The sequence below is a fragment of the Alosa alosa genome, chromosome 14, assembly GCF_017589495.1.
Source record: "Alosa alosa isolate M-15738 ecotype Scorff River chromosome 14, AALO_Geno_1.1, whole genome shotgun sequence".
Classification (NCBI taxonomy): domain Eukaryota; kingdom Metazoa; phylum Chordata; class Actinopteri; order Clupeiformes; family Clupeidae; genus Alosa; species Alosa alosa.
The window spans coordinates 11,548,904-11,573,748 of NC_063202.1; the positions used below are offsets into that span (position 1 = coordinate 11,548,904).

Genomic DNA, 24,845 nt, shown 5'->3' on the forward strand with positions numbered 1-24,845 from the left:
ATTAAAAGAATGAAAGAATATTTAAAATATAGAATATTAAAAATAGACATTTATTTTACTTAAAACTACTGCCACCCACCTGCTGTTAAACAGTATATGAAATTATGAGGTACAATATTGTGACACAGTAAACAATAGTAATGACAAGAACTATGAAACTCAAAGACAAAAGAAAAGACACCAAATACACCACAATCAAAAAACAGATGTGTTTCTTTTTGCCACCTGTAAACTGTGGATCTGCTATTTCTGTCAGTATTTCAGTGGTGAGGATCATCTCTTAATACAACACAGTATTTTCACACATGCCATTTCCAGTTGTACAATTTCTTTAAAGCTCAACTGAAGTCCTTAAACAAGCAGAGCAGTGTCTTTCAGGAATAAGCATTTGAATGCATTACCCAGTAACATTTTGCAATCTAGCTGCATCTTGCCCATTGAAAAATGTCATAAGTACAGTAAGTCTGAGCTTTAAGTGGGGACAAGTTTGTTACGAGTAAAGTATCTTTTAAAACCAGGTTCTTTTTAAAAAAATTGATTCTCTAAGAGGCAAAATTATACTCACCCTTGCACACTGTTTACCCTTTAACACATTCCCTCAGCAGATAAAAAGGACAGGATTCAGAGCCCTACAGTATACTGACTCTAATACTCTGTAACATTATTACAACTCTTTAACAAGTGTTGTCTATGCTTTTAACAATATATCTATGAATTAAACAAAAATACCATAGAAATGGTTGCACAGTTATTGACACATAATCTGTAATGTTACATAATATTACCACAGCTTTAATAAATGTGCACAGTATGATGAGTTGACATGATGTATATGGTCAGTACCAAATATGGATAACTGGCTAACTGCTGCTCAAGTACTTAAAAGACAGTGGGTAGATTATTGTGCTTAGAAAATACACAGCTTTTCATTCATCTCCGTGGATAACCCCTGTCAGGACCCCTGGCACAGTAGACGTGCATACTGCCTCACGATGTGCAGAAATAAGTGTTCTAGACCAAAATGCTCTCCAGTCCAAAACTCTGCCATGCCGATACACTGCTCATATACAGGTACTCTGTCTTCAGGTCATTCACACCACACTTACAGAGAGGACCAAAAGAGCCTTCTCCTTTAAAGATACAATATGCAGTTTTTTGTTGTCAAAACTAACCATGTTTGTAAACTAACCATAGAGAAACAAGAGTGGGAAAAATTCTTCTGTCTATTCTCTAAATACTGCTTCTTTGTTTCAGGTGTTTTTGAGTGTTCATTAGCCCCATTCCAAACTATTGAGCCAGAGGCCAATACCAGACACAGTAATGTTCCTATTGTCACTTCCAGGGCTGGATGGTGGCTTCTCAGGGTTCCCTCAGTGTCAGCAGTCTGGGGCTTTTGGCCCTCTGATTACCCCCCCGGCCTATCTGGGCCAACTGAGGTAAAGCCCAGAGAAAGAGGGTCAGTAGCAAAAGAAACTCGTTGGAGATTCGTCAGTCAGCTTGTGAAATCATAGCTTAATAGAACCATGTTTATGTTGTTAGCTGCTTCTATTAGAACCATGTTTTCAGGATACTTGTAAGGGATTAGCCAATTAACTTGTTTTCTAGTACATGACAGCTTCGAGCAACAGAGTGTTACATCTGTTTATGTTATTTATGTTATGTAATGTTACACTTTACTTACTGTAAGTCTTACTATGCTATGCATCTGATCACTTGCTTAGTGCCACTGTGACAAACAACAATTAATTTTAGCTATTTTTAACTTAAATTAAACTTCCTTTCTTGATCGCAAAAGAGGCGAGATGGTTTTTTTTTTTTAAACTAGGGTGGCATTATTTGGGCAGCTTTTAGGGCAGTACCGCAGGGCAATCGGTCTGATGGTGATTATGGAAAAGCATCTATTTACATTAAACAGCACCAGATCATTTAAAAAATATATAATAAAAAGGCCTGATATGGACAAACAGATTGTATAAGAATACGGAGGGATCATGCCTTCAGAACCACACAGGTGTTGGCAACAGTTTTGGCAGAAACTACATATTGCACCTTTAACAACATTTCAGCAATCTCTTTTTCACACATCCTCACAAACAGGTGGAGGCTTGCTCCGCTCGATAGCAGTATACCCCGTGCTTATGTCGGGGAGCTGGAAACCCAAAACTGCGCACCCCTGGAACCAAGGGACCACAATTCAGACGAGGGTATGTGATTGGATACCGCACACTCCCGTCAGCCAACCAGCCGGAATCACAGCGGTCCATTCCAGTGAACTTCCAGGCGGCGTACAGCTGGCCTACCTTGGCGATGTGGGCCCCATCATCCTGACACGCATGGATGGCCTCAGTGAAGTTGAGCCTGTGAGGATGCGGCAGGTAGTAAACCTCCCCTGGACAACATGCGGAGAGGAAGATAGGATTTTACTATTATAGACATCACAGGGGCAGCCGTGGCCTACTGGTTAGCGCTTCAAACTTGTAACTGGAGGGTTGCCAGTTCGAACCCCGACCAGTCGGCACGGCTGAAGTGCCCTTGAGCAAGGCACCTAACCCCTCACTGCTCCCCGAGCGCCGCTGTTGTTGCATGCAGCTCACTGCGCCGGGATTAGTGTGTGCTTCACCTCACTGTGTGCTGAGTGTGTTTCACTAATTCACGGATTGGGATAAATGCAGAGACCAAATTTCCCTCATGGGATCAAAAGAGTATTTATACTTATACAGTACAGGGCAATGCCTTAGGGGTGACTCACTGATGAGTGATTGGTAATGACCATCACTGGGGGAGTTACTGTTTTAAAATGCTAAGCGGAGTGTCTGAACACAAAGGTATGGAATCAAGAAATTAATTTTAGTAGAACTAATCTCTACCAATTGTCCAACTCTTGAGGAGCAGTGATGATTCCCTTAACTAAACTGGAAACAAGTCAACTTCCCCACTCTGGCACTATTTCTTCACCCTGAATTGGAAACTGAATAAATGGAGATGGGCTGACCTTTGAGAGAGGAGGAGAAGCAGAACACATCGTAGCGGTGAAGGTGTCTGTGTCTCGCCCCGTAGCTGCGCACCCCCGGCGCCAAGCCCAGTCCCCCGCAAGGCACTCTGGGTAATGTGATGGGGTACTGCACCGTGCCGTCAGCCAGCCAGCCAGCGTTGCACCAGTCCAGACCCTCCTCCCAGGCGGTGTAGAGCTGGTCGAAGGTCGCCAGGACGGCCCCCTGCTCCTCACATGCTTCCTGCGCTTTGGAGAAGGACAGCTGGTAGCGGCCATGATGGGGCTGGTAGGGAAACACAACACCTGTAGAGGCACAGGCACATTTGGCTCATATTTTGTATCAACATTTATTTAAATGAAGTGTAATGAAATTGCTGTATGATGAAGACCAATAGAGGTCTGTTTAATGCATAGTAATAAGCATAATTTATACACCAACAAAGCAGTAAGTTGTGAAGACATGTTCTGATCTGAGAGATGATGTGAAACTGCTGTCTGCAAATCATTCTGTTCTATTACACATTCGAGAAAAGCTGCTGGCCACAGTGTACCTCGCAGCCCAAGGTCAATGGTCACTCTCTCGTCCTCCAGCCCGTCGATGACTTCGCACCGGAAGCGACCAGTGTCGTTGAGGTGAAGCCCCAATATCACGAGCGACACGTCTCCCGCGCTCATCTGACGCAGGTGGACTCGCTCTCTGAACCCGCCGAAGGTACGCTGGCGGTTACCTATGGCAACCAGCACGTCCATCTCGTGCCCCCCACCGGCCGGCTGCCAGGACCACTTGACACGTGTCCTGCGGGGGGCACTGAGTGCCGGCTGGTACCAGTAGTGGCAGGGCAGGGTGGCGTTGGCCCCGCGCGAGGTGAACACGGACGTCTGCTCAGACTCCACGTGAAGCTGCACCCCACTGAAGGAAACTGCAGGAAGACAGACACATAGATAGATGTCAAGATCAGATTTCAAGCTCCCAATTTAACCTCTTCTATCTGTTACATGTAATTAGCTTACCTCTCAAGAGTACTATAACATGCAGTTTAGTTCAATAACTTTATACACAGCCTTAGGATATACTGTAGCCATGTAACTCAGAAGGTAACTTCTTTGTGGCACTGAGGAATACGAAGCCCCCTTCACCTTTAGTAGGTTTGGGCTACACTACAGCAGAATGAAAAAGTACAATTATAGTATTATAATGTACGTTTCTTGTCCGTAATAAGTAAATTACACATACAAAGAGTGAAGGGGTCAAATCTCTCAATGTGCACTGAACGACAAAAAGCGCTGATGCTGCATCCTGGATGCACCAGCTTCTTTCCCTATGCACACAGAAAGAGCTTCTTACCATATGCGTAATATATGAGTGTTGTGGAATGTTGTGTTTATTAAGGGATGTGAACATTTCACGAGTAGGCTATTGCGCAGAGGCGGTTTATCCACGATCTGTAAAGACAAGCAAATTGTCATACTTTCTCCGTTGCCGTTGTTGTTGAAGATATCGTGGTAAAGAAAGCCGTTGGAAAAGCGTGGAGCAGCCTGGCACCCGAAAAGTGACTGCAGCAGAACAGCCATCAGGAGGCGTCGGTTCGCCATGTCTTGAGCAGATGAATTGCTGGCTGCGGAACAGGAGGATTATGAGACTGTGACCTTGGAAACGATGTGCATTAACAAAGTTGTTCAAAGGGCAGCCGCAGCAAAGGAATCTACAAAGGAACCTACAGACGGGCCAAACGTATAGCACTTAACTGTTTTCAATCAATCTTTTCCCGCAACCTCTGCAAAATATTTAAATTAATGTAGGCTAATATCCATATGCATACAACATATTCATGCAAAATAGGTTAATCTTAGCATGCACACTTCAAATGTTGCTCACTGGCCTTTGTGACAACATTAGTTAGCCTACCTACTGATTCTGTTCATGTAGAAGCAACCCAAACCTCACAACAGAGGCTCTGTAGGCTGCGGCTATTACCATGTCATTTAATAGCCATGAGAGGCCAGTCTGTCCGAAATTGTTATAGGCCATGCTTGATATTAGACGCAGTTGACAATGATTGGAACAGATGGATATAGCTAAACAAACTTGCTGTGACATAATACATTGACTTACAAAACTAACTATTTCCCGCAAAATCTACACGCAATTCACCTTTCACTTGCATCAATCAGTGAAGTTCTCGTGCCAAATATGCTAAACAAATCCTCAATGGCTTTTGTAGCATCCTTGCTGAAGATCACTCATGTATCGTCACTTTCAAAAACAAATATGCTGATTACATTTCCCATATTGCTTTTGATTGTGTAGAGGCTATTGTAGGCTACTAATTTAAAACATAATGACCCCCATGGTCATTTAAAAAAAAAATCAACATAATGTTTCAAAAACATTATACTTGCATTGCTTACATAGGCTATGACAAAGTAAAACCATGAAACTCAGGTAGGCTAAAATAGGTAGGTCCTATCTTTCAAATAAAAGTCAGATGAAATCCTGACATACTCCAGAAAATACTTACAAAACTTGTCTTCAGGTCTGAAAATCCAATCCAGTGCCCCGTTAGTTTCAATCCCAGTTTGAAGGCAGATGTAAACTAGTGTGAGAGTTGTTCGTATTGATAGAAAGTGGACGTGACGTAACCACAGCGAGGCTTTCCCGCTGTGGTTTGGGTGGACGCCTGCTGTTAAAGAGACAAAGTGAAGCATTCCGTTGGGAAAACAAAACCTAGACAACAAATAGGCCTGTCCTACCTAGACTGTGTTGATCCTGCAAATACATATATATATAAACCTTTCTTATAAGCTAAATTGAATTGTAGGCCTACATCATTAATTATAAAACTCAGAAAGTGGTCCTCATCAATAAATGCAGTGCCAATTGTAATGATCTGGTTGCTGTGCACAGATCAGGTTTCCTGAATCATTTACTTGTCTTTGACAAAGTCACAAAGCTGAACTGGATATCTCAGATTGGGTTCTTTAATCTGTGAAAGCCCCTGTTGAGGTGGAACACTGGCCTATCCTCAGTCCAAATGTGTGATCACAGCAGTGGTCTGGCCCTGCTATCCAAAACATATGATCTCATATGGCTTGAGCTGTGTATGTGTGTGTGTGTGTGTGAGAGAGAGAGAGGGTCTCTCTCCATGTGTGTGTGTGTGCGTGAGAGAGAGAGAATGTGTGTGTTACAGTATGTGTGTGTGTGTGTGAGAGAGAGAGAGAGAGAGAGAGAGAGAGAGAGAGAGAGAGAAAGGTTCTCTCTGTGTGTGTGTGTGAGAGAGAGAGAGAGGGTCTCTCTATGTGTGTGTATGTGGTTGTAAGGAAACAGCCATTGTGTGCCCATTTATGAAAGCCTCTCTGATCTCATCCCAGATGGAGAAGATTGTTCTCACAACTGAGACCTTCTCTCCAGCTGTTGCTGCTGTTGCTGGAACCCCAACGTCCACCACCCCAACGCCTACCACCCCACCCCACCCCCTCTCTTTCTCTTTCCTTCTCTTTCTCAGCTGTTTCTGTTGTTGGAACCTTAACACCTCTCCCTCTCTCTCTCTCTCTCTCCCTCTCTCCCTCTCTGTGTCTTTCTATATTGATGAACATCATCCTTTTTGAGGATGGATGTTTGAAGTGAACTGCCCATGTATTCAGAGTATGTGGCGAGATGAAAGCCTTTGCTCCAGGCAAAAATACCGTGCTGACGTGAATAGCAAGGGGACTGACAGAGGGTATAATTTAAGAACTAAACGGCAGGCCACTGGAGATTTGCTGTTGTGGATGTCTGGCTGTGAAGACTCGCATGCAAGAGAGACAGAAAGAGAGAGAGAATGAGACATACACAGACAGAGAGAGAGAGAGAGAGAGAGAGAGAGAGGAGAAAGAGAGCAGTGTGTGGTTTGACCCAAATAGAGACATTCTTTTGCAGAATAGAGTTTAACAATAGGGTGGCCCATCTAAGGACAGGAGCATGCTGGATGTGACAAGGGAATGTTTGATTGGATTGGTCAGTATGTGTATGATATGCAAATAAAACAGGGAAGTAGAAAACAGACAGCATCACTTTGACAATGCTTGGATTTTTTCACCAAAGTTAGTAGTCTAAATTCAGAATACTGAGTTAGGTTACCATTTCAGTTAGTTCCACTGGGTGTGTCTGAAAAAAATGAAGGAACATTATCTGGGTTCATAAATAAATGTCTGATGAACACATTTCACTCTCTTGAATTTCCCCTGGGGATCAATAAAGTATCTATCTATCTCTATCTATCCACTCTGTCCCGCTGACCTTTCAACACAGCTGACCTCATTACTGGTCAAGTGACCCTAACGCAAAGGTTAAATTGCATGTGGACATTGGGCATTGGAGCGCCAGAAGGGGCTAAATATTTGTGTCTGATTTTTTCAAATTAACTGTATTCTCAACTGAAGACTATTTTATACTTTCATTTATAATTTGTGCTTCTTCAATAAAGATCTGGCAAATGTTATCAAATAATAAGGAAGTTACGTTATACAAGATGAGTGCTGGCTAATGTGTGCCTTTTATTAGTGATTGCGGGTCTAGATATCATGCATTTAAATATATGCATTGTCTTATCATGTTTGTGGTAAATTATTTAGGCAAAATACATAGATGTCTATTGTTGCTTATGATCTTTACCACTGTACTATGTGCTACTGTTATGGTACCATAAAAAAGATCACATAGACATTTTACAGACTTTCAAGTTTGGTGTCGTAGTCAATGAGATTAAAGTAATACAATTTTAACAGCCCAGTGATTCTCAGTGTCTTTATTTTATGTCTTATTTAGACTTAAATCTTTACAAAATTAGAAATCGAACATCAACAATCTCAAACTATGTGTAGTAGTACAAGTACATTGAAGTGCTGTGGATTATTCTAAGATAAAAAAAGGAAATGTATACGCTAAAGCCCATTGTATGAAAAGGCCACACCTCTGTTACCTAGCAACACGTACACATAAAAATGCATGTCCTCCATTCATAGATCTAAGTGATTAGTATTGTAATTGGTTTGGGTTTGCAGTAACCTTATCTTGAAATATGGCTCATCTTGATATAAGGACATTTTAGGAAATATTTCTTGAACCTGAGCCTGGCATGGACTATATTTCTTTCATATGGAGCACAGATGTGTAACTAGTTTGAAAAGAAGTGACTTTAGCGACTTTAGCGACTTCAGCGATTTCCATTGTTCTGAAATTAGCTGAAATAACCGAATTTCCAGATAGTGTCTACCACCCTGGCCACAAGCTCCGACTATGTCCTAAGTCTGCTACAGCTGGACAGAGCAAAAAGCCGGATCCTGATGACAGTCATGTCTGATGTCACACTGAACTCTGTGTGCATGTGGGACCTGTTGGGACTGGCAGCCCTGAGGCGCACCAGACCATTTACGCACTTACTCCTTACACTTACACTTTACTCTAGCACACTCTCTCACACACCCTCACACACACAAACACACACACACACATACACACTAACAGTGTGTGCCCTGGGCCTCCAAGCTGTGGGGAGGATTGCGTCATTCACAATGTTTTTATGGGGATAACACTCTTGAGGAAGGGGAATTCAGATGTTTTGTTTTCTACAGAAGGGATACATAGATCAACATCTAATCCAGTTAGAGTTTCATTTTTGACCAAAAAAAATAGGAAAACTCCTGAAGGTGAATGTTTCTGCTTTTTGACAGTTGAATGTTTGTGGAGATGAGTGGTCATGCAAATCTTCAAAGTGACCTGGAGTCTAGTCTGAACAAGCATTGACCTGGTGTACAAAAAATACCTCTAGTAAAGTGGTGAGGTAACTTATTTGTCAAACTAACAACACTTCCTCCAAGTCTTCTCATGCACTTTAGACTATAAAAATGCCTTAATACAGAACAGGCAATCTATCCATACCTACAAGTACTTACTTTAAAACATGATTAAAGTACATCAAAATGGTCCATAATTTATTACAAATCTGCATTCCACATCAAGTAACCGATAGAAGCACAAGAATACACAACTTAATACTACTAAATAACAAAAAATGTCAATTTATGGCAGGAAAAAAGGCGTAATTTTGTACAATATTAGATCAAGATCAATGTGAAATCAGGACAACTCAACAAAAGCCTAAAAAATACAACCTAACAGAATAAGCTTGTGTTAAATAGGAAGGAGCGTCCAGTGATGGTCCTAGTGCAAAGAACAGTGCAGTAATCAATAGCCAGGTTAATTAAAGCTATGAGATGTGGTTACTATCAAGCTAAATCTGCAGTGTAATTGCATGAAAGAGCTCCCTCGTGAGGCTGGATCCACTCAGAAACATGCCCATTGGTTTTGTCAGTGCAGTGCAGATATGTCTTCATGTATCAGCCTAAATAGATAGCATTCATGGAGGATTCAGACAAACATTATAGTTTGAAAAACAGGAAAAATGTCGCCCAATGATATAAGATTCTTTTCATTTCCAAAGCAAATTAAATTTAATATTAATTTTATTGAACTCTGTTGCTTCCTATTAGCTAAGGCGAGCAAACATATCACTCAGCTAATGCCTCAAAGCTAACATGCTGAACAGCAGTCGTGTTGGCCAGCGATGACCAGGGAAACTAGGTGAGAGTTCTGTTGAAGCAGACTCGGCCTTTAATTAACCAAGTACAAGTTTAATGGAGTGTCGAGATCTTGGTGTTCCACAACCCTTGAGTTTCAGGTTTTCCAGACCTTGTTGCATCATGGATACATTTAATACAACGAGGAAGTTTCTTATTTGGTTTGGTTTAGCTGGGCCAATGCATTCTTTCTTAACATCATTGGGAAGACTCAATATGGTAACCAATCATTACAAATTGGTGGAAGCTTGTGATTGTATTTTATGAGTACTGACACCAATTCCAATGAAATAGCTGACCTGTTATCTTACAATGATCTCCACCTGCTTGCGTCAGTGTAAGATCAGCACTTACAGGTTTGTACATGATTGCATGATTGCCTCTATCTAAGATATGGACAAACCCTCCTAACAATCAAGGCAAAGTCTAATTCTGACATTATCTACTGACTATTATTTGCTTCCCTGAAACTCCCCAGTTATATGTATTATGGCCAATCTACCAAGCGGCTGAGTTTAAGATGAGGCTTTGAGGAGGCTGTGAGACGGAGTGGAGCTGGGTTGCGAGGGCCCCACTCTCTGGTCTATGTGGTGTGAATCCAGCCTGGTGTGAGTTCAGGGAGCAGCGGAGGGGGGAGAGCAGAGGAAAGGCCTCTCTACTCATCACAGCCCAGCAGCTCCATACGCACGGTGATGCGCTCGTTCCACTCCCACGGCAGGAAACGCACGAAGCGAGCGTAGAACGGAGGGTCGAACACGTTCTTCTTGTGAGTGTTGTTGTCGATGTTGCCCTGGAATATCTGTGGTAGCAAAAAAATATATACATATATACATACAATATAATAATATATAGCATAAAATAAATACATACAAATCACCATGAATTTCAAAAATGGGTTACTGATGTTTTGTCCTTGTATCAATGGTAATAAAAAAAAAAACTCTATTTTGAGTGGCCAGTTCAACACTAGAGCTATGGATCTGTACAGAAATGTCCAGACATTCCCAGCTGACAAACATAACAGCCCACAATAGGAAGTCAGCATGTCCCTTTTGGTGAAGCCTGTCATTTTGATGCCAGGTTCAGCCATTTAGATCCATTCGGAACCATGTAAAGATATACAGTAGGGACACTGGAACAAAACAACTTCTCCCACAAATCTGTATTTTAGAACGTCCCTGTGGCTTGACTGGAATAGGAACAGATCTGCACAAACCATGACAAATTCACTGATGGTAAATTCATCACTATTCTGTGCCAATGTGTGCCCAATAGACTATCCCCATCTTGTGCCCAATAGACTATCCCCATCTTGTGCCCAATAGACTATCACCTCTTGTGCCCAATAGACTATCCCCATCTTGTTTGATACTGTTTATTAGTTTGTTCAGTCTTTCCACTCTCCCCAGTTCATTTGGGTTTGTTATTAAACAATAATAATAAACAATAAATAAACTACCAACTTACAAATCAAAACAATTTAGCTGTGAGTAAATGTGCTGTTAGCACACCGATGACCAGTGCTTAGCTCACACGTTCACCAAGATGACAAAAAGCTTACTATGTGAAGCCAACTATGATACAGAGAAAACTAGGAAGAAGTAGTAAGAAACAGCAAGCGGCTTTGCTTCCACACCACAGGAGTCTCCCAACACAAGTGTTGCCATCATGAAAACACCAACAACAGCCACAAAGGAGACGGACGCCACACAGACACCACACACCACGTCCACAACACAACACACACCACATCCACAACAAAACACACACCACATCCACAACACAACACACACCACATCCACAACACAACACACACCACATCCACAACAAAACACAACACACACTACGTCCACAACACAACACACACCACATCCACAACACAACACAACACACACTACGTCCACAACACAACACACACCACATCCACAACACAACACAACACACACTCACGCCACAACACAACACACACCACATCCACAACACAACACACACCACGTCCACAACACAACACACACCACATCCACAACACAACACACACCACATCCACAACACAACACAACACACACTACGTCCACAACACAACACACACCACATCCACAACACAACACACACCACATCCACAACACAACACACACCACATCCACAACAAAACACAACACACACTACGTCCACAACACAACACACACCACATCCACAACACAACACACACCACATCCACAAAAACACAACACACACTACGTCCACAACACAACACACACCACATCCACAACACAACACACACCACATCCACAACACAACACACACCACATCCACAACAAAACACAACACACACACACGTCCCACAACACAACACACACCACATCCACAACACAACACACACCACATCCACAACAAACACAACACACACACTACGCCCACAACACAACACACACCACATCCCACAACAAAACACAACACACACTACGTCCACAACACAACACACACCACATCCACAACACAACACACACCACATCCACAACAAAACACAACACACACTACGTCCACAACACAACACACACCACATCCACAACACAACACACACCACATCCACAACAAAACACAACACACACTACGTCCACAACACAACACACACCACATCCACAACACAACACACACCACATCCACAACACAACACACACCACATCCACAACAAAACACAACACACACTACGTCCACAACACAACACAGAGGACCATAGTGGGGTCCATGGATACGGTGTCTCCACAACAGAGGAGTAGTGACCTCTTGTCCCCTTTAAGTGTGGTTTCAGTGAGATTTATGACCTCTAAATGTCTACACTGAAAAACCACATAAATCTCCCAGGGTTTCCCCGCAGAAAATGTGTTAGTCAAGGTGGTAGGTGGGGTTTGCCGGGGGGCGCTATGTAGGCCTATAACAATTATTTATCAAAATAACAGTTGCAATGTGCAATTTTAACAAACACAATATAACAGGCCTATACAACACTATAAAAATATGTACAAATATGTGTGTTAAAACGTGCTAAACAAGAACAAGAAACAAGAACAGTGAATTAATGTGTGCAATTTTAACAAACACTAGGCTTTACAAACTATACAACACTGAAGTGCAAAAGAAAGTGCAAAACAACAAGGGCCCTAATTGCACTCTTTTGCAAGTGCGGACCATTTATGCTTATTTTCATGCAGGTTGTCAGACTGTTGCCCTGCAGCCTGCTCCGCAAGTGTGTCTTGGTCTATACACTGAGAGTGAATGAAGTTGGGAGTATTTTATACTTTTGTGTAAGATTTACAATTTTGATTAGAATGTAGAGTTAGAATGGTGAACGATGATAGATAGCGCGATGACATCCAACCAGCAGATGATCACATGACTCGGAGGCATACCCGTAAATCCTCAAATTCTGGCAGGGATGATAATTGCCAGTAGCCTATGGCAATCAGTCAGCACTAAAAGACATTGTTTCGATTTAACTCAATGAAATTAAAGAGCTCTTCTTAATATTTTATACTGTTGGTTGGTTTAATACTGTTGGCAAGGAAAAGTCGTTGTCCTAATGGGTCTCAACACGTCAAGCTACCAGTCGCTTGCCTTCCCCTTCTGAGCTTGCCAGAGGCTGAAGCCACTATTAAACACAACTGTTGCCGCGAGGCATTCCAACCTACGAATATAATAAAATAAAAAAGTAGGCTAAATCATCATGCATAATTAAAAAAAAAAACTAAATTTAGGCTACAGGCCTATTAGGCTATACGCAGTAAGGTTTCCATTACAGCACAGCGCAGCGCACATTCACTGAATTAAAGCGACTGCCTGCACGCAATAAACACAGCGGGTGGAATTCCCGACAAAGTTTCAACTACATGAAACTTAATAGTGAAACATCAAATACCCACCAGATTTCAGTGCCTATCAGTCCCAACATTTAGCAATATAATCAAACAGTCCAAAAAAGTAAATTAAACCAAAAATCGTATGCTTTTGCCCACCACTGGCCGCTCCAAACGAAACGCATGCCTCACAATAAAACGTAGAAATAAAGACCTGCCTCGATTAAGCCTGCTCCAAATAAAGCCCTGTGCTTTGTGCAGCCTAAGTAAATAATAGAACCCGGTAATAATTTGAGGATTTACGGCATTTAAAAATGGTAAAAACTTCCAATTCATGGTACGTTTTATATTATTATTATTATGCGTTCTGAAGAGGGAGACGCGTTGGTCATGGTTTGAAATGAAAGGGAGAAAACAGTAGCCAGTAACACGGCGGACATCGCTCATATAGGCCTATATACTGTACATATATACATATATATACATATATATATATATATATATATATATATATATATATATATGTGTTTTTTTTTTTTGAGGCTAGGCTAGTTAAAGACGGCATTGTGTTGCTAAAGGTCGGCCCTTAACTGCAAAGTGCTGCGGGAAACCCTGTCTCCACTTAAAGTTACCACATCTGGGTAAATTGTGCTGTATTGTGTGAAATGTGTATCTGGGTAAATTGTTTTGAAATATATCCATCTATTTAGTGTCAAAGTGCCATACATGAACATTTATTATTAGTTGAAGTTTACCAACTCCTAAAAACACATCTAGAACCTAGAACGTAGAATGCATAGAAATTCCTGACATAACAATAAAGTTTGTGTTAATAACACACTGTCAGTGGGGCAGAAGCTTGTCTCTTGAGTGGTAATGAGTTAAGAGAGGAAACATATCAGTAGGTCAGAGAGCTCGGCTGCTGTGGGCAGATGAACTGACCTTGTCTGTCCTGGTGTTGGGATCCTTCAGCACCTTCCAAGTGTAGCCGTCGTCACTGAACGCCACTTTGAAGGCCGAGACGAACTGAACGACCCCAAAGTCCTTTGCCCCCTGAGTGATGATGCCTGTGACGCGCTTCGGACTGTCCAAGTCCACCTGGAGAACAGGGGATACATGGGTAAATTGGGATTATTTGGGGACCAGTATGCAGTGGGTGGAGGTAGAATAGCAGGGGACAGTATGCAGTAGGTGGAGGTAGGATAGCAGTGGACAGACATTTCAGTGCATTACTGTCTCTGCTAATGGCATCTCACTCACTTCTAGAAACAGTGCCTCAAAGCAAACAGAGTACAGGAAAATAATCTCAATCTTTTAGGAAATCTTAGAGCTAAGTCTACTCACCTGAAGCCACTCTGACCGGTTGTTGGTGGCTGCTGACCAGGCGTTGGTCTTGCCCTGTTTGTCTAGACGGGCAAAGTGGGGTAGCCAGGTAAAGGCATCCAGCCCCCAGGTACGGAAAGCACTGGACGCGGACAGCTTCTCGTCGGAGATGAGCCGGGACTTCATGCCAAGTGCATTTGAGCATCCAGCCGTATTTGAGTATACTAGAGGGAAACACAGTAGCACTCTCACTCTAATGTCACCACTGAATTAAAAGCTATATGGAAGAAAACTAAATGATCACATTTATAGCAACATTTTTTGGCAGGTAACCCTCATGTCACAAAACGTTGACCCCAATCATCAACATCTCTGTTGTACAGTCGAGAGTGGTACTTTGATATTCCCTAAATGCCCAAGCCAAGCTCATTTGTTTGGCTATCTTTGCATCTGAATAGTTACTTGGATATCATGGGGGTTTTAATATGTTGTATTTAATGTATGTATATTTGAATGTAATGTACTAGTAAATTGCAAGATACCCAGTATCTCAGGCGACCCTATTTGAATTGGGTTGGGAGACGATGGCCTAAGGTGACCATCTAAAGAGACATGATGCAGTCATTACCATTGAGCTCACAGCCAATCAGCTCCATGCGAAGAGTGCAGGCCTTGCGACAGACCACGGGCACCACGCGGATGTACTGGGCTACGATGGGGGGGTCGAACATGTTGGTCTTGGTTCCGTCATTGTCCACGTTCCCCGAAAACACCTGGGAACACAGGAGGGAGCCCTGATTACAGTGCTGTGGCTAATGATAGGGGAGAGAAGGGAGAGAGGGACTCGGCACAAAACACTGGACTAACTGTGTGTCATGAAAGCATCGTTGAGCAACCACTGCTGTGACTGAGAGAGAGTGTTCAAAATGACAGCCTTTCGGTCATTTAAAGATGGTAGTTGCTAAATGACACTTTCAGGAAAAGCACCTCCGGTCTGTTTCCCAATTGTACATAGTTTGTCATGTAGTGAGTAACTGATGATTATCCAATGTGTTGAACTCTTGAAAATTTTTTTTTTTAGATGAGATGGTATATGAGATGGTTTTCAATTTACACAAAGGACAGCCGTTTTGTTGTGTGTAGCTTAGTGGCTTAGTGGCTTCAAACTAAACAAGTGTTCTCCTTTAACACACAGAGGCCATTCTCACCTTGTCCTTCCTCTGGCCTATGGTCTTGAAGACGGCATAGGTCTTCCCATCGAAGCTGTAAGCCACCTTGAAGGCCTTGATGTACTCAGCACCCCCCATGCGACTAGCCCCCTGGGTAATAATGCCACTCAGACGCATCTTCTTCTGCAGGTCAATCTGCAATAAGGGGTAATAAGACATTAACAATCTGTAATAAGGGGTAATAAGACATTAACAATCTGCCTCTGCAATAAGGGGTAATAAGACATTAACAATCTGTAATAAGGGGTGAGACATTAACTTCATTTCTACCTGGTTTACAGGACCAATCCCATATGGAACAGAAATGCAAACAAACATTGGATGTGTTCATCAAGATCTTGCTCCTCCTCCTCTACTTCCTCCTTCTCCCCCACCTCCTCCTCCTCCACCTTCTCCACCTCCTTCTCCTCCACCTCCTCCTTCCTCCTCCTCCTCATCCATCTTGCATCAATCAAATATGCAACTCCCCAATCACGAATGTGTTAGTAACAAACTGTATGGATCTACTGTAAGCCTCTACTGTAAGCCTCCACTGGTATTAATCTGAGACTAATCTTCCTCAACAACATAGTCTTTGTAAGTTATTTAACATAGTTCTTTTCCATGACCCCTGCAGTGTATTGGCCCCACAATAGCAGCATTACCCTAGTTCACACCCTGAGCTGACACGATTGGGTTTATCTGTCTTTGCCCAGTCAGCCAAGCGGCCCACTGACCTCGATCCAGGGGTTCTTGTCGTGCGGGGCAGAGGACCAGGCGTTGACGATGCCCTGGTTGTTGAGGCGGGCGAGTTCTGGGCCCCAGCGCTGCAGGCCCAGCATGCCAAAGCTCACCGAGGAGGACGTGATCTGAGACTCGTCTATGGAGCCCCCCTCCATCCCCAATAGAGCTGTACAACCTGGACAAACACACACACACACCCATGCACACACACACACATACGCACACACACACACACACACACACGCACACACACGCACACACACGCACACCCATGCACGTACACACGGGCACACACACACACACGGGCACATTTACCACTTACATTCCTTTTACTGTGACAGAATTACATGCTTTTCAAACCCAATGCATTTTTTCCATGAGTATAACATTCTTGGATGTGTTTAGTGTCACTTTCTCCCTCTACAAAATATATCAAACTTTTCATTCACATTCAAAAAAACAAACAAATAAATAAATATCTGTGACCACGCATGTGCTTTTACGTCGCAAGGCCAGGGTTAAGACAGACAAAATGGGCACTCACGAACTTGGCACTGTTTGCCCACGTATGGAGATTGGCACAAGCAGGCGTAGTCTCCGTCCAGATCTCTGCACTTGCCTCCATTCTTACAGGGATCCCCAGCACAGTCATTCACATCTACATGGATGGAGGAGACCACACACACACCCACACAGATTCTACACTGAGTATGGCTTATGACACTATGTATGTATGTATGTATGTATGTATGTATGTATGTATGTATGTGTGTGTTACAATGTAAATGATGCATTCTAAAAAAAGGGTAAAATTAGGGGGTAAACTGTATTTAAACCATCATGCATTAACAAATCTGGAAAATAAAATAACACAAGGTAAAATGTGAGCAGCTGGAAATACCTACACGGGACATTACAATTCACTGATGACTGTGATAGGTGTCTAGCAGGCACACTGAATAACTCTCTTTCTCTCTTTTCTCTCTTTCTCAAATTCAAAGGGGCTTTATTAGCCTGACTGTTTGGTACAGTGTTGCCAAAGCTAGTGTTACAAATTAGCCGCGGAGAGGAGAGCAGGCAGAGAAAGAGAGAGAGAGAAAGAGAGATGGAGAGAGAGATGGAGAGAGAGAGATAAAGAGAGAGAGAGATGGAGAGAAAGAGAGAGAGAGTCCTGATAAACCTTGGAGCTCAAAAGTGATCAAAAAATGTATGTGTGGATTGTCAGCTGTAGTTCTTCACAGTCTCCACTGAGGGGCACACTTGAGCTTCCTTGCCAATGTCAGAACACAAACGGTGGCACATGGCAATCAGGCCTTCTCTCACATTTCTAAAAATGGAATCAGTGACTGTACAGGTAATCTGTAGTGGACTAAACCAATCCCTATCCACGCGTGCATAATTCCTTCACCGTAACACTTACTGGAAAAACCAAGAGCAGTTGAATAAGTACTCTTGAAGTAATTGGTATTTTGAGTAGCACATACAGTATGGGTTAGTCTGGGCTGAGAGTCTTCGCTCTGTGTTTAGCACAGCTCTTACAAAGGCCCCTTGAGGAGCACGAAACCTGTAATAACCTGAGGCGACAGACAGCAGGTGATTGTCGGGAGAGCCTGAGCTTCTGCTGAGTTTCCGTCACTTGTTTTCCTGCCTGCTCTCCTCTCCACTCTGCGGCTAAGAGGATTGGTGTGACTGCTGTTAAACCCTGTATGCCTTCAAGCAAACAAACATATGCAGCCTGGAACAGCTGCAGACACAGCACGCCTCCAGTAAACATGTTATGTCAAATCAGGGCCGCTTTCTACGACTACGAATAAAACTGCCAGGAGTGGCGATCTTTATGGAGATTTGGCCTAAATTGACTGATTGGGCCCACGGGTAGGGCAGGACAAACACACTCAGCTTATTTATAGGGTGATGACTACTAAATTACCACACACATACACACACACACACACACACACACACACACACACACACACACACACACACACACACGCACACACACAGCCTATTCAACAGGTCCCTATTTTGAAATTGTATAATTTGTTACCTGACTGCTGTTGAACGTAGACAAGAACGGGAAAGACAAAAAGGACTCAGTGTGCTGACAGCTTTAAATTTAGCTGGCAATTTAGCATAATTGTCGGCCCCTGTGCTGTTTAAACAACTACTGGTCACCACAATGTCATAAAATAGCTTAAAGTAATAACTTAAAGTGTTACTACACGTGATAAAGTAACTTCGATTTGAGATATTTACCAGTCCCATCGTGTTCTAAAAGTTCTATGGGTCTGCACTTACCTAAGCCAAATGAGGCCCATCTTCTGAGTGCACCATTGGCTACTGATGTCTTCACACTCCTCTGTAAACTGGGAAACAGCTAATTTGTCTGTGTACCATAATGTATAAGGCTACATGGCCTTGCCCTGTATAGCCTGTGTCCAGTCTCTGAGTGATAGAGTGTGGCTGGTCTCCCTGTCTATATCAGTCTCTGGGTGATAGAGTGTGGCTGGTCTCCCTGTCTATATCACCCAGAGACTGACATAGACAGGGAGACCAGTCTGACCAGCAAATCCATATGAGCTGCAAAATCCCATTATCAGTTATAGGTTAGTGACAACACTGCCTACACTGACTGCTAGCAAGAGGATACACTATTAAAACGAATGTTGTAAACAACAACTTGCGTTGTTTTTAACACATCTCTGTGTCCAGATAGGGACAACACAAGTTTGTGTTGTTTCCTTTTTTTATTTGTTACACAAAATGTGTTGAAAATAACACATTCCAGATGTCCAGATAGGGACAAAACATTCGTTTTAAGAGTGTAAGGGCAGCACAGGAGGCACACAGGATGAGCCTGCACAAGACCAGAATCATACAAAAGCCTGGTCAACATTTCCATAATATGTGGGGCAGAATAGCTCTCTCTCATATGGATTAACTAGTGAACTGTTATAGGTTTGGGCTAGTACTTTAAGCATTGTGCTTGAGGTTGAGGTTGAGGTTGTGTGTCTCTACCAACGATGGATTTGTGTTAGCATTAAGGCCTTGGCCTTTATTATAGTGCTGTTACTCCTGGTGGCTTGTCACAAATGATTGAAATTAAGAGGAACACACTGACAAATATATTTACACATGCATGCATATGAATGCTCACCATTTTCCACAATTGTATATGAGTCCTGTTAGGCCTGCTCACTGAGGTACGGCTTACTACTGCATGTGTTCAGTGCCACAGCACCAGAGCCACTCAATGAACGATAGACAGCTATAAGTACCATATTAGTCAGCATTTTCACAGTGAATTGTGAACTCATACCAAGGCTCAACTTCAAATCCTTATCCCTACTACAGACGCATGATCCCCCCACCCTGCCCGGGAAAACTATTATTAGCCACAACCAGGCAGTGCTTCATCGTCTTCATCACCACATGTGGTCTGGTTCTGGTCCCAAATAGATCCGTTAGCCGATTAATCTACGTCATGCATGCAAAGGTCTTTGCCAAAGAGTCGGGAAACGTGCAAGAGACAGAATTCAACTATTTTTAAAACAGCACAGTCACAATAATATGATACTCTTTGGAGTCAGAGCCAAAACAGCACAGTCACGATAATATGATACTCTTTGGAGTCAGAGCCAAAACAGTCAGAGCCAAAACCACATCTGGGGTGTGTCAGGAATCAACCAGTGATGAGGCCAGAAACCCAGACATGTTTAACTTAGAACTGGATAGATCTATATCTGTTAGGATGAGGATGTTTATTCCATTGTTTAGCTACGGCCACTGTTTAAAAGTTCCACCGTGCACCAGATGAGAGGGTTCTTTAATGGACATACCAGTATCCAGAATCCTTTGGTAATCCCCACGCAAAATGCAGTCTCTACAAGGCTTAGCCTTAGAGCAAAGGCCTCCTGATTGTGCTGGCTCTCATGAAAAGTTCTGGTAAAACAGTTTACAAAAGTTCCATGTCCCCTGAACTTTTGTAAAGTAATTTTACAGTCATTTGTGTAGAATGTTGTGTTAATAGACTGGTGATGTAGTTGTTCTGCAATGTTCTACATTTTCAACCAGCCCCTGATCTAAGTGACAATGATGCTAGTTCACATTAGTCTCTCTCCCTACTGACGCATGCAGCACATGGGAAAACTGAGGGTGTCTCCAGCCAGTGTGAGTCTGTGTGTTCCAGTACTAAGCTCCAGCCAGCTATGACATCACCCTGTCTGCAGACACTGTGTCCCTACTCAGGAGTGGAAAAAGCAATGTTCCCCGGAATCTCTCAAAGTCCCATTAGCTGTTACATCCTGCTTTGCAAATCTACAAATCTTCTGAGTATGACCTTTCTGTGTGTGTGTACGTGTGTGTGTGTGTGTGTGTATGTACCTGTGTGTGTGTGTGTGTGTGCGTGTGTATGTACCTGTGTGTGTGTGTGTGTGTGTGTACAGTATGTACCTGTGTGTGTGTGTGTGTGTGTGTGTGTGTGTGTGTGTGTGTGTGTGTGTGTGTGTGTGTTGTGCTCAGCGTATGACTACAGTGCATCAGATAACTGACCTGCTTGTACACTGAAGGACCATAGAGGATACCAAGGTTCTTTCCAGACAGGTTCAGTTTGTGTACTAAAGGACGTCAGCTGACTCTAGGCCCAGCCGGATCAGGGCCAGATCAGAGCCGGACCAGCTCCAGAATGTGCGGCTATCTAACTTTACCACTGCGTCTCATCTCATTACTGTCAGTGGCTGGAGACTATAGTACCACCACCGACCCAGTACTGGCAGAATTTCCAAATTAGTCAGTTGAATTGTCTACCTTCCTGTGAATTGGTGAATCTATGAAGTTGGTGAAATACTACTTGAGAAAGCTCAGTTCTTAATAACAAAATGTTTCCTAAAGAACAACAGTGATGATTTGTTATTCATATCAATCTATTTCGCATTACACACTTATCCTGATCACCTACAATAATATCATTACATCTTTCATCCCCTTATAAAAATGTTCTCTTTTTTTTCACACATTTCAAGGCAAAGGCAGAGTGAGGCAGCAACTCACTGATCTGGCAGTGTGGGCCCTCGAACCCAGGCTGGCACTTGCAGAGGTACTCGTTGAACACGTCCCCACGCCTGGTGTTGGTGATCACCTCACACACCCCGTCGTTCTTGCAGGGGTTGGGGACACAGGGCCCTGAGGAAGGGTGATAAAGCGTGTGATTTACAGAGCTCAGTGCATAAGGTCGTCAAGAGCACTCAGCTGAATTGTTTTTTCTCTGGCCCATAAAGGCTGGGGTTATAGAGCCTGTGAGGGCCTTTGCCTCGAGGGCCTTCTAAATTCCGTAGATCTAATCTTGAAGTAAATTTGCAGTGACAAATTAGACTCTCTTCCGATCTCTTTCTCTGTCTCTCTCTCTTGTTCTGTATCTCTCTCTTGTTCTATCTCTCTCTCTCTTTCTCTGTCTCTCTCTCTTGCTCTGTCTCTCTCTCTTTCTCTGTCTCTCTCTCTTGTTCTGTCTCTCTCTCTCTTTCTCTGTCTCTCTCTCTTGTTCTGTATCTCTCTCTTGCTCTGTCTCTCTCTCTTTCTCTGTCTCTCTCTCTTGCTCTGTATCTCTTTTTCTCCCTCTCTCTGTCTCTTTCTTTCTCTCTCCATCTGTCTGTCTTTCCTTGATGCCAAAGCACTGAAACACAGACACTGCAATCAGCTTATCCCTCATCCCCACTTTACCTAATTAAACAACTACCTAATTACCCTCAAGAGGTGGGAGGTGCAGCGCCATGCATAATTATATATTAATAAATAAGCGACTCATACAGAGCCTTGTCTGGCCAAAGGTCACTGGAAATCATGCAGTCAGCTCTTTAGCGCTGGACGATATTTTTACATAGATTGCATTCTCACTGTTTTGTTTCAGAAAAACTAAAAATTACCGTTTTCAGTGACATTACAGGTGTCCCCTGTGAAGCCCTCAGCACAGATGCAGATGAAGGGGCCCTCTCCAATGCCTGTCACACAGGTGGCTCCATTATGGCACTGGTCCACCTCACAGTAGTCTCCTAAAGGGGTGGACACACAAACACACAACATCAGCACAGGTCATATCACAGTGTGTGTGTGTGTGTGTGTGTTTGTGTGTGTGTATGTGCGTCTGTGTGTGTGTGTCTGTGTGTGTGTGTGTGTTAATCAGAGCTTCACAGTATTGGCTAAAGTCAGCTGGCTGGTCTTTCATGTCTAAGATTTCACATCATTCATTTATGATACAATCAATATGCTGAGGACTAATATAATTTCAATGAATCAACAACTGTAACATATGTGTGATATTTACAGTACATCTATCAAACAGGGCCATTACATTAACCATCATCCTGCTAAAATATAACTCGGCTGAGCTGTGATTACTTAGACTGCTGAACTTTCATCTGTTGTCATACAACATATACCATGTTTAATGGAATTAGTAATGCTCTTACTAACCAGTGCATGACCTCAAACATGCACACAACACGTGTCTTTTGAGAGAACCACCGACAACTGTCAATCTTCACACTGGTCCAAAATGACAACACTCAAACTCCATAAAACTACTCTTCCACTGGGAAAGACCTTATTCATGACCTGATGTATAATGTTGTTATTTTCATAGCATGACCTCTCACCTAAAAAAGTGCTGAGGCACAATGCTGTACACTACACTTAGAGCAAAAACAGCCTCCATTCCTCACCATTCCCCTACGACAGCCACCCACGACTGTGGTGAGCGTTACTAAGAGAGAAAGGAAGGCTGGGGAGAGAGTGGTGCTGATTCAGTCCACATGAGTTTACACAATGGCTTTCACACGCTGCTGCACTTCCAGTTGCACAAACTTGTCTGTAGTTTTGTCAAAGTTTGTGCTCTGTGGAAACTACTCGTCTATAAATTAGGAAACACATTTTTAAGAGTGATGGTAGTGCTGGGTGTACTCCTATTTTAGTTTGACTGACGCATATCATTTCAAGTTTTGAAATGTGTATTGAATTTAAACTGCCTCTGTAACATGGGTTATTACATTCATCTTTCATCTGATGGCAATAAAAAACGATAAAGCAAGGTACAGAATGTTTCAGCTAACTTTATCAAAGTTGTGTGTGTTAGTCATCTTGTTTCTTATTCTAACTGATTGAGATGATAGAGCACTAATTTACCAACATGGTGGCATGGTACACTTGATTCCAAAGGGTTGGTCATCCTGAAATGTACATCAGATCAGATTGGCAATGATGCTCACATATCCTTCTTTTCCCATGGACAGGAAATGTATACAGAGATGCTTGAAGTTTAAACATGCTCTCTGTCTGTATGTCTCTCTCTCTCTCTCTCTCTTTGTGTGTGCTCTTTGCAAGCCGAGTGATGTTAACCTGACTCATTCAAAGCCATTCAAAGGGAAATGAAACATTACAGAAAACATGCCTTAACATCACAAAATCAATAAACATGTTGGCTTTGCATGTATAGGTAGGGCACACGACAGTGCAACTGTGCATCAGCATTTTCTGAGTACCAGATAAACAACTTTCTATAGGAGAGCTCTAACTCATAAGAACATAGCACAGCCATCTAAGAAGAAACATTTACCTCAGTTATTAGTTCTTGAACATTTAAAAGACGGACTTACCACTAACTACGTAGACAGTACAGACCAAAAGGAAAGGTAGAAAAATACGGAGACTGTGGAGTTTCATGCTTTCACGCCTCTTTCCCTCCCCGAAGTTTCCGTTATATTTTTCCAATGGAGGGAGTTACGCGTTCTCACAAGGGCTTCGAGTCAAGAGAGGAGAGGCGAATACCAAGTAAGCTGCCTGGCCGGATTAACGGTAACACGTGTGGGCTGCGCAGACTGTGCTCGGCTCAGACGCTTTCTTACCCTTGTTTCACAAATAACTGACGGACTGTGTGGGGAAAACACAAATTAGCCTCACACTCATATGCATGCACCATATATTTTGCAGAGGTACTGTAACTAGTTCTGAGCCTTATGTCAATGTTATGATGGGTTTACCTAAATATAACCCACAAAATGGATAGGCCTACTAGGCTACAACCCAAACTCAAATGGGACAACACATTTCACCACATCAGTA

At 42.8% G+C, this 24,845-nt stretch overlaps 2 protein-coding genes across 2 annotated transcripts; both read right to left on the reverse strand.

Annotated features, from left to right (window-relative positions):
* Positions 1-31: 31 nt before the first annotated feature.
* Positions 32-5,591, reverse strand: LOC125307363 (hyaluronan and proteoglycan link protein 3-like). Its single transcript, XM_048263298.1, has 5 exons — positions 5,512-5,591; positions 4,462-4,608; positions 3,544-3,912; positions 2,993-3,295; positions 32-2,389 (listed from the first exon to the last, which is right to left on the reverse strand). The coding sequence occupies exons 2-5, from the start codon at positions 4,583-4,585 to the stop codon at positions 2,088-2,090; spliced, it is 1,098 nt and encodes a 365-aa protein (XP_048119255.1). The 5' UTR covers positions 4,586-4,608; positions 5,512-5,591; the 3' UTR covers positions 32-2,087.
* A 2,170-nt stretch (positions 5,592-7,761) lies between these two features.
* LOC125307489 (lactadherin-like) lies at positions 7,762-24,580 on the reverse strand. The gene is made up of 10 exons (XM_048263494.1): positions 24,380-24,580; positions 22,655-22,780; positions 21,786-21,917; positions 17,278-17,391; positions 16,727-16,908; positions 15,990-16,145; positions 15,410-15,554; positions 14,803-15,005; positions 14,401-14,556; positions 7,762-10,406 (listed from the first exon to the last, which is right to left on the reverse strand). The coding sequence occupies exons 1-10, from the start codon at positions 24,444-24,446 to the stop codon at positions 10,263-10,265; spliced, it is 1,425 nt and encodes a 474-aa protein (XP_048119451.1). The 5' UTR covers positions 24,447-24,580; the 3' UTR covers positions 7,762-10,262.
* Between the last annotated feature and the right edge of the window lie 265 nt (positions 24,581-24,845).

Excerpts from the sequence above, each read along its gene's own strand:
- LOC125307363 (XM_048263298.1), bottom strand. The coding sequence starts at position 4,585 with ATGGCGAACCGACGCCTCCTGATGGCTGTTCTGCTGCAGTCACTTTTC. Across the intron at positions 3,913-4,461 it reads CAACAACGGCAACGGAGAAA|TTTCCTTCAGTGGGGTGCAG; the intron begins GTATGACAATTT and ends GTCTTCCTGCAG. Across the intron at positions 3,296-3,543 it reads CATTGACCTTGGGCTGCGAG|GTGTTGTGTTTCCCTACCAG; the intron begins GTACACTGTGGC and ends GTGCCTCTACAG.
- LOC125307489 (XM_048263494.1), bottom strand. The coding sequence starts at position 24,446 with ATGAAACTCCACAGTCTCCGTATTTTTCTACCTTTCCTTTTGGTCTGT. Across the intron at positions 16,146-16,726 it reads ACAAGAACCCCTGGATCGAG|ATTGACCTGCAGAAGAAGAT; the intron begins GTCAGTGGGCCG and ends CCCTTATTGCAG. Across the intron at positions 14,557-14,802 it reads ACCGGTCAGAGTGGCTTCAG|GTGGACTTGGACAGTCCGAA; the intron begins GTGAGTAGACTT and ends CCTGTTCTCCAG.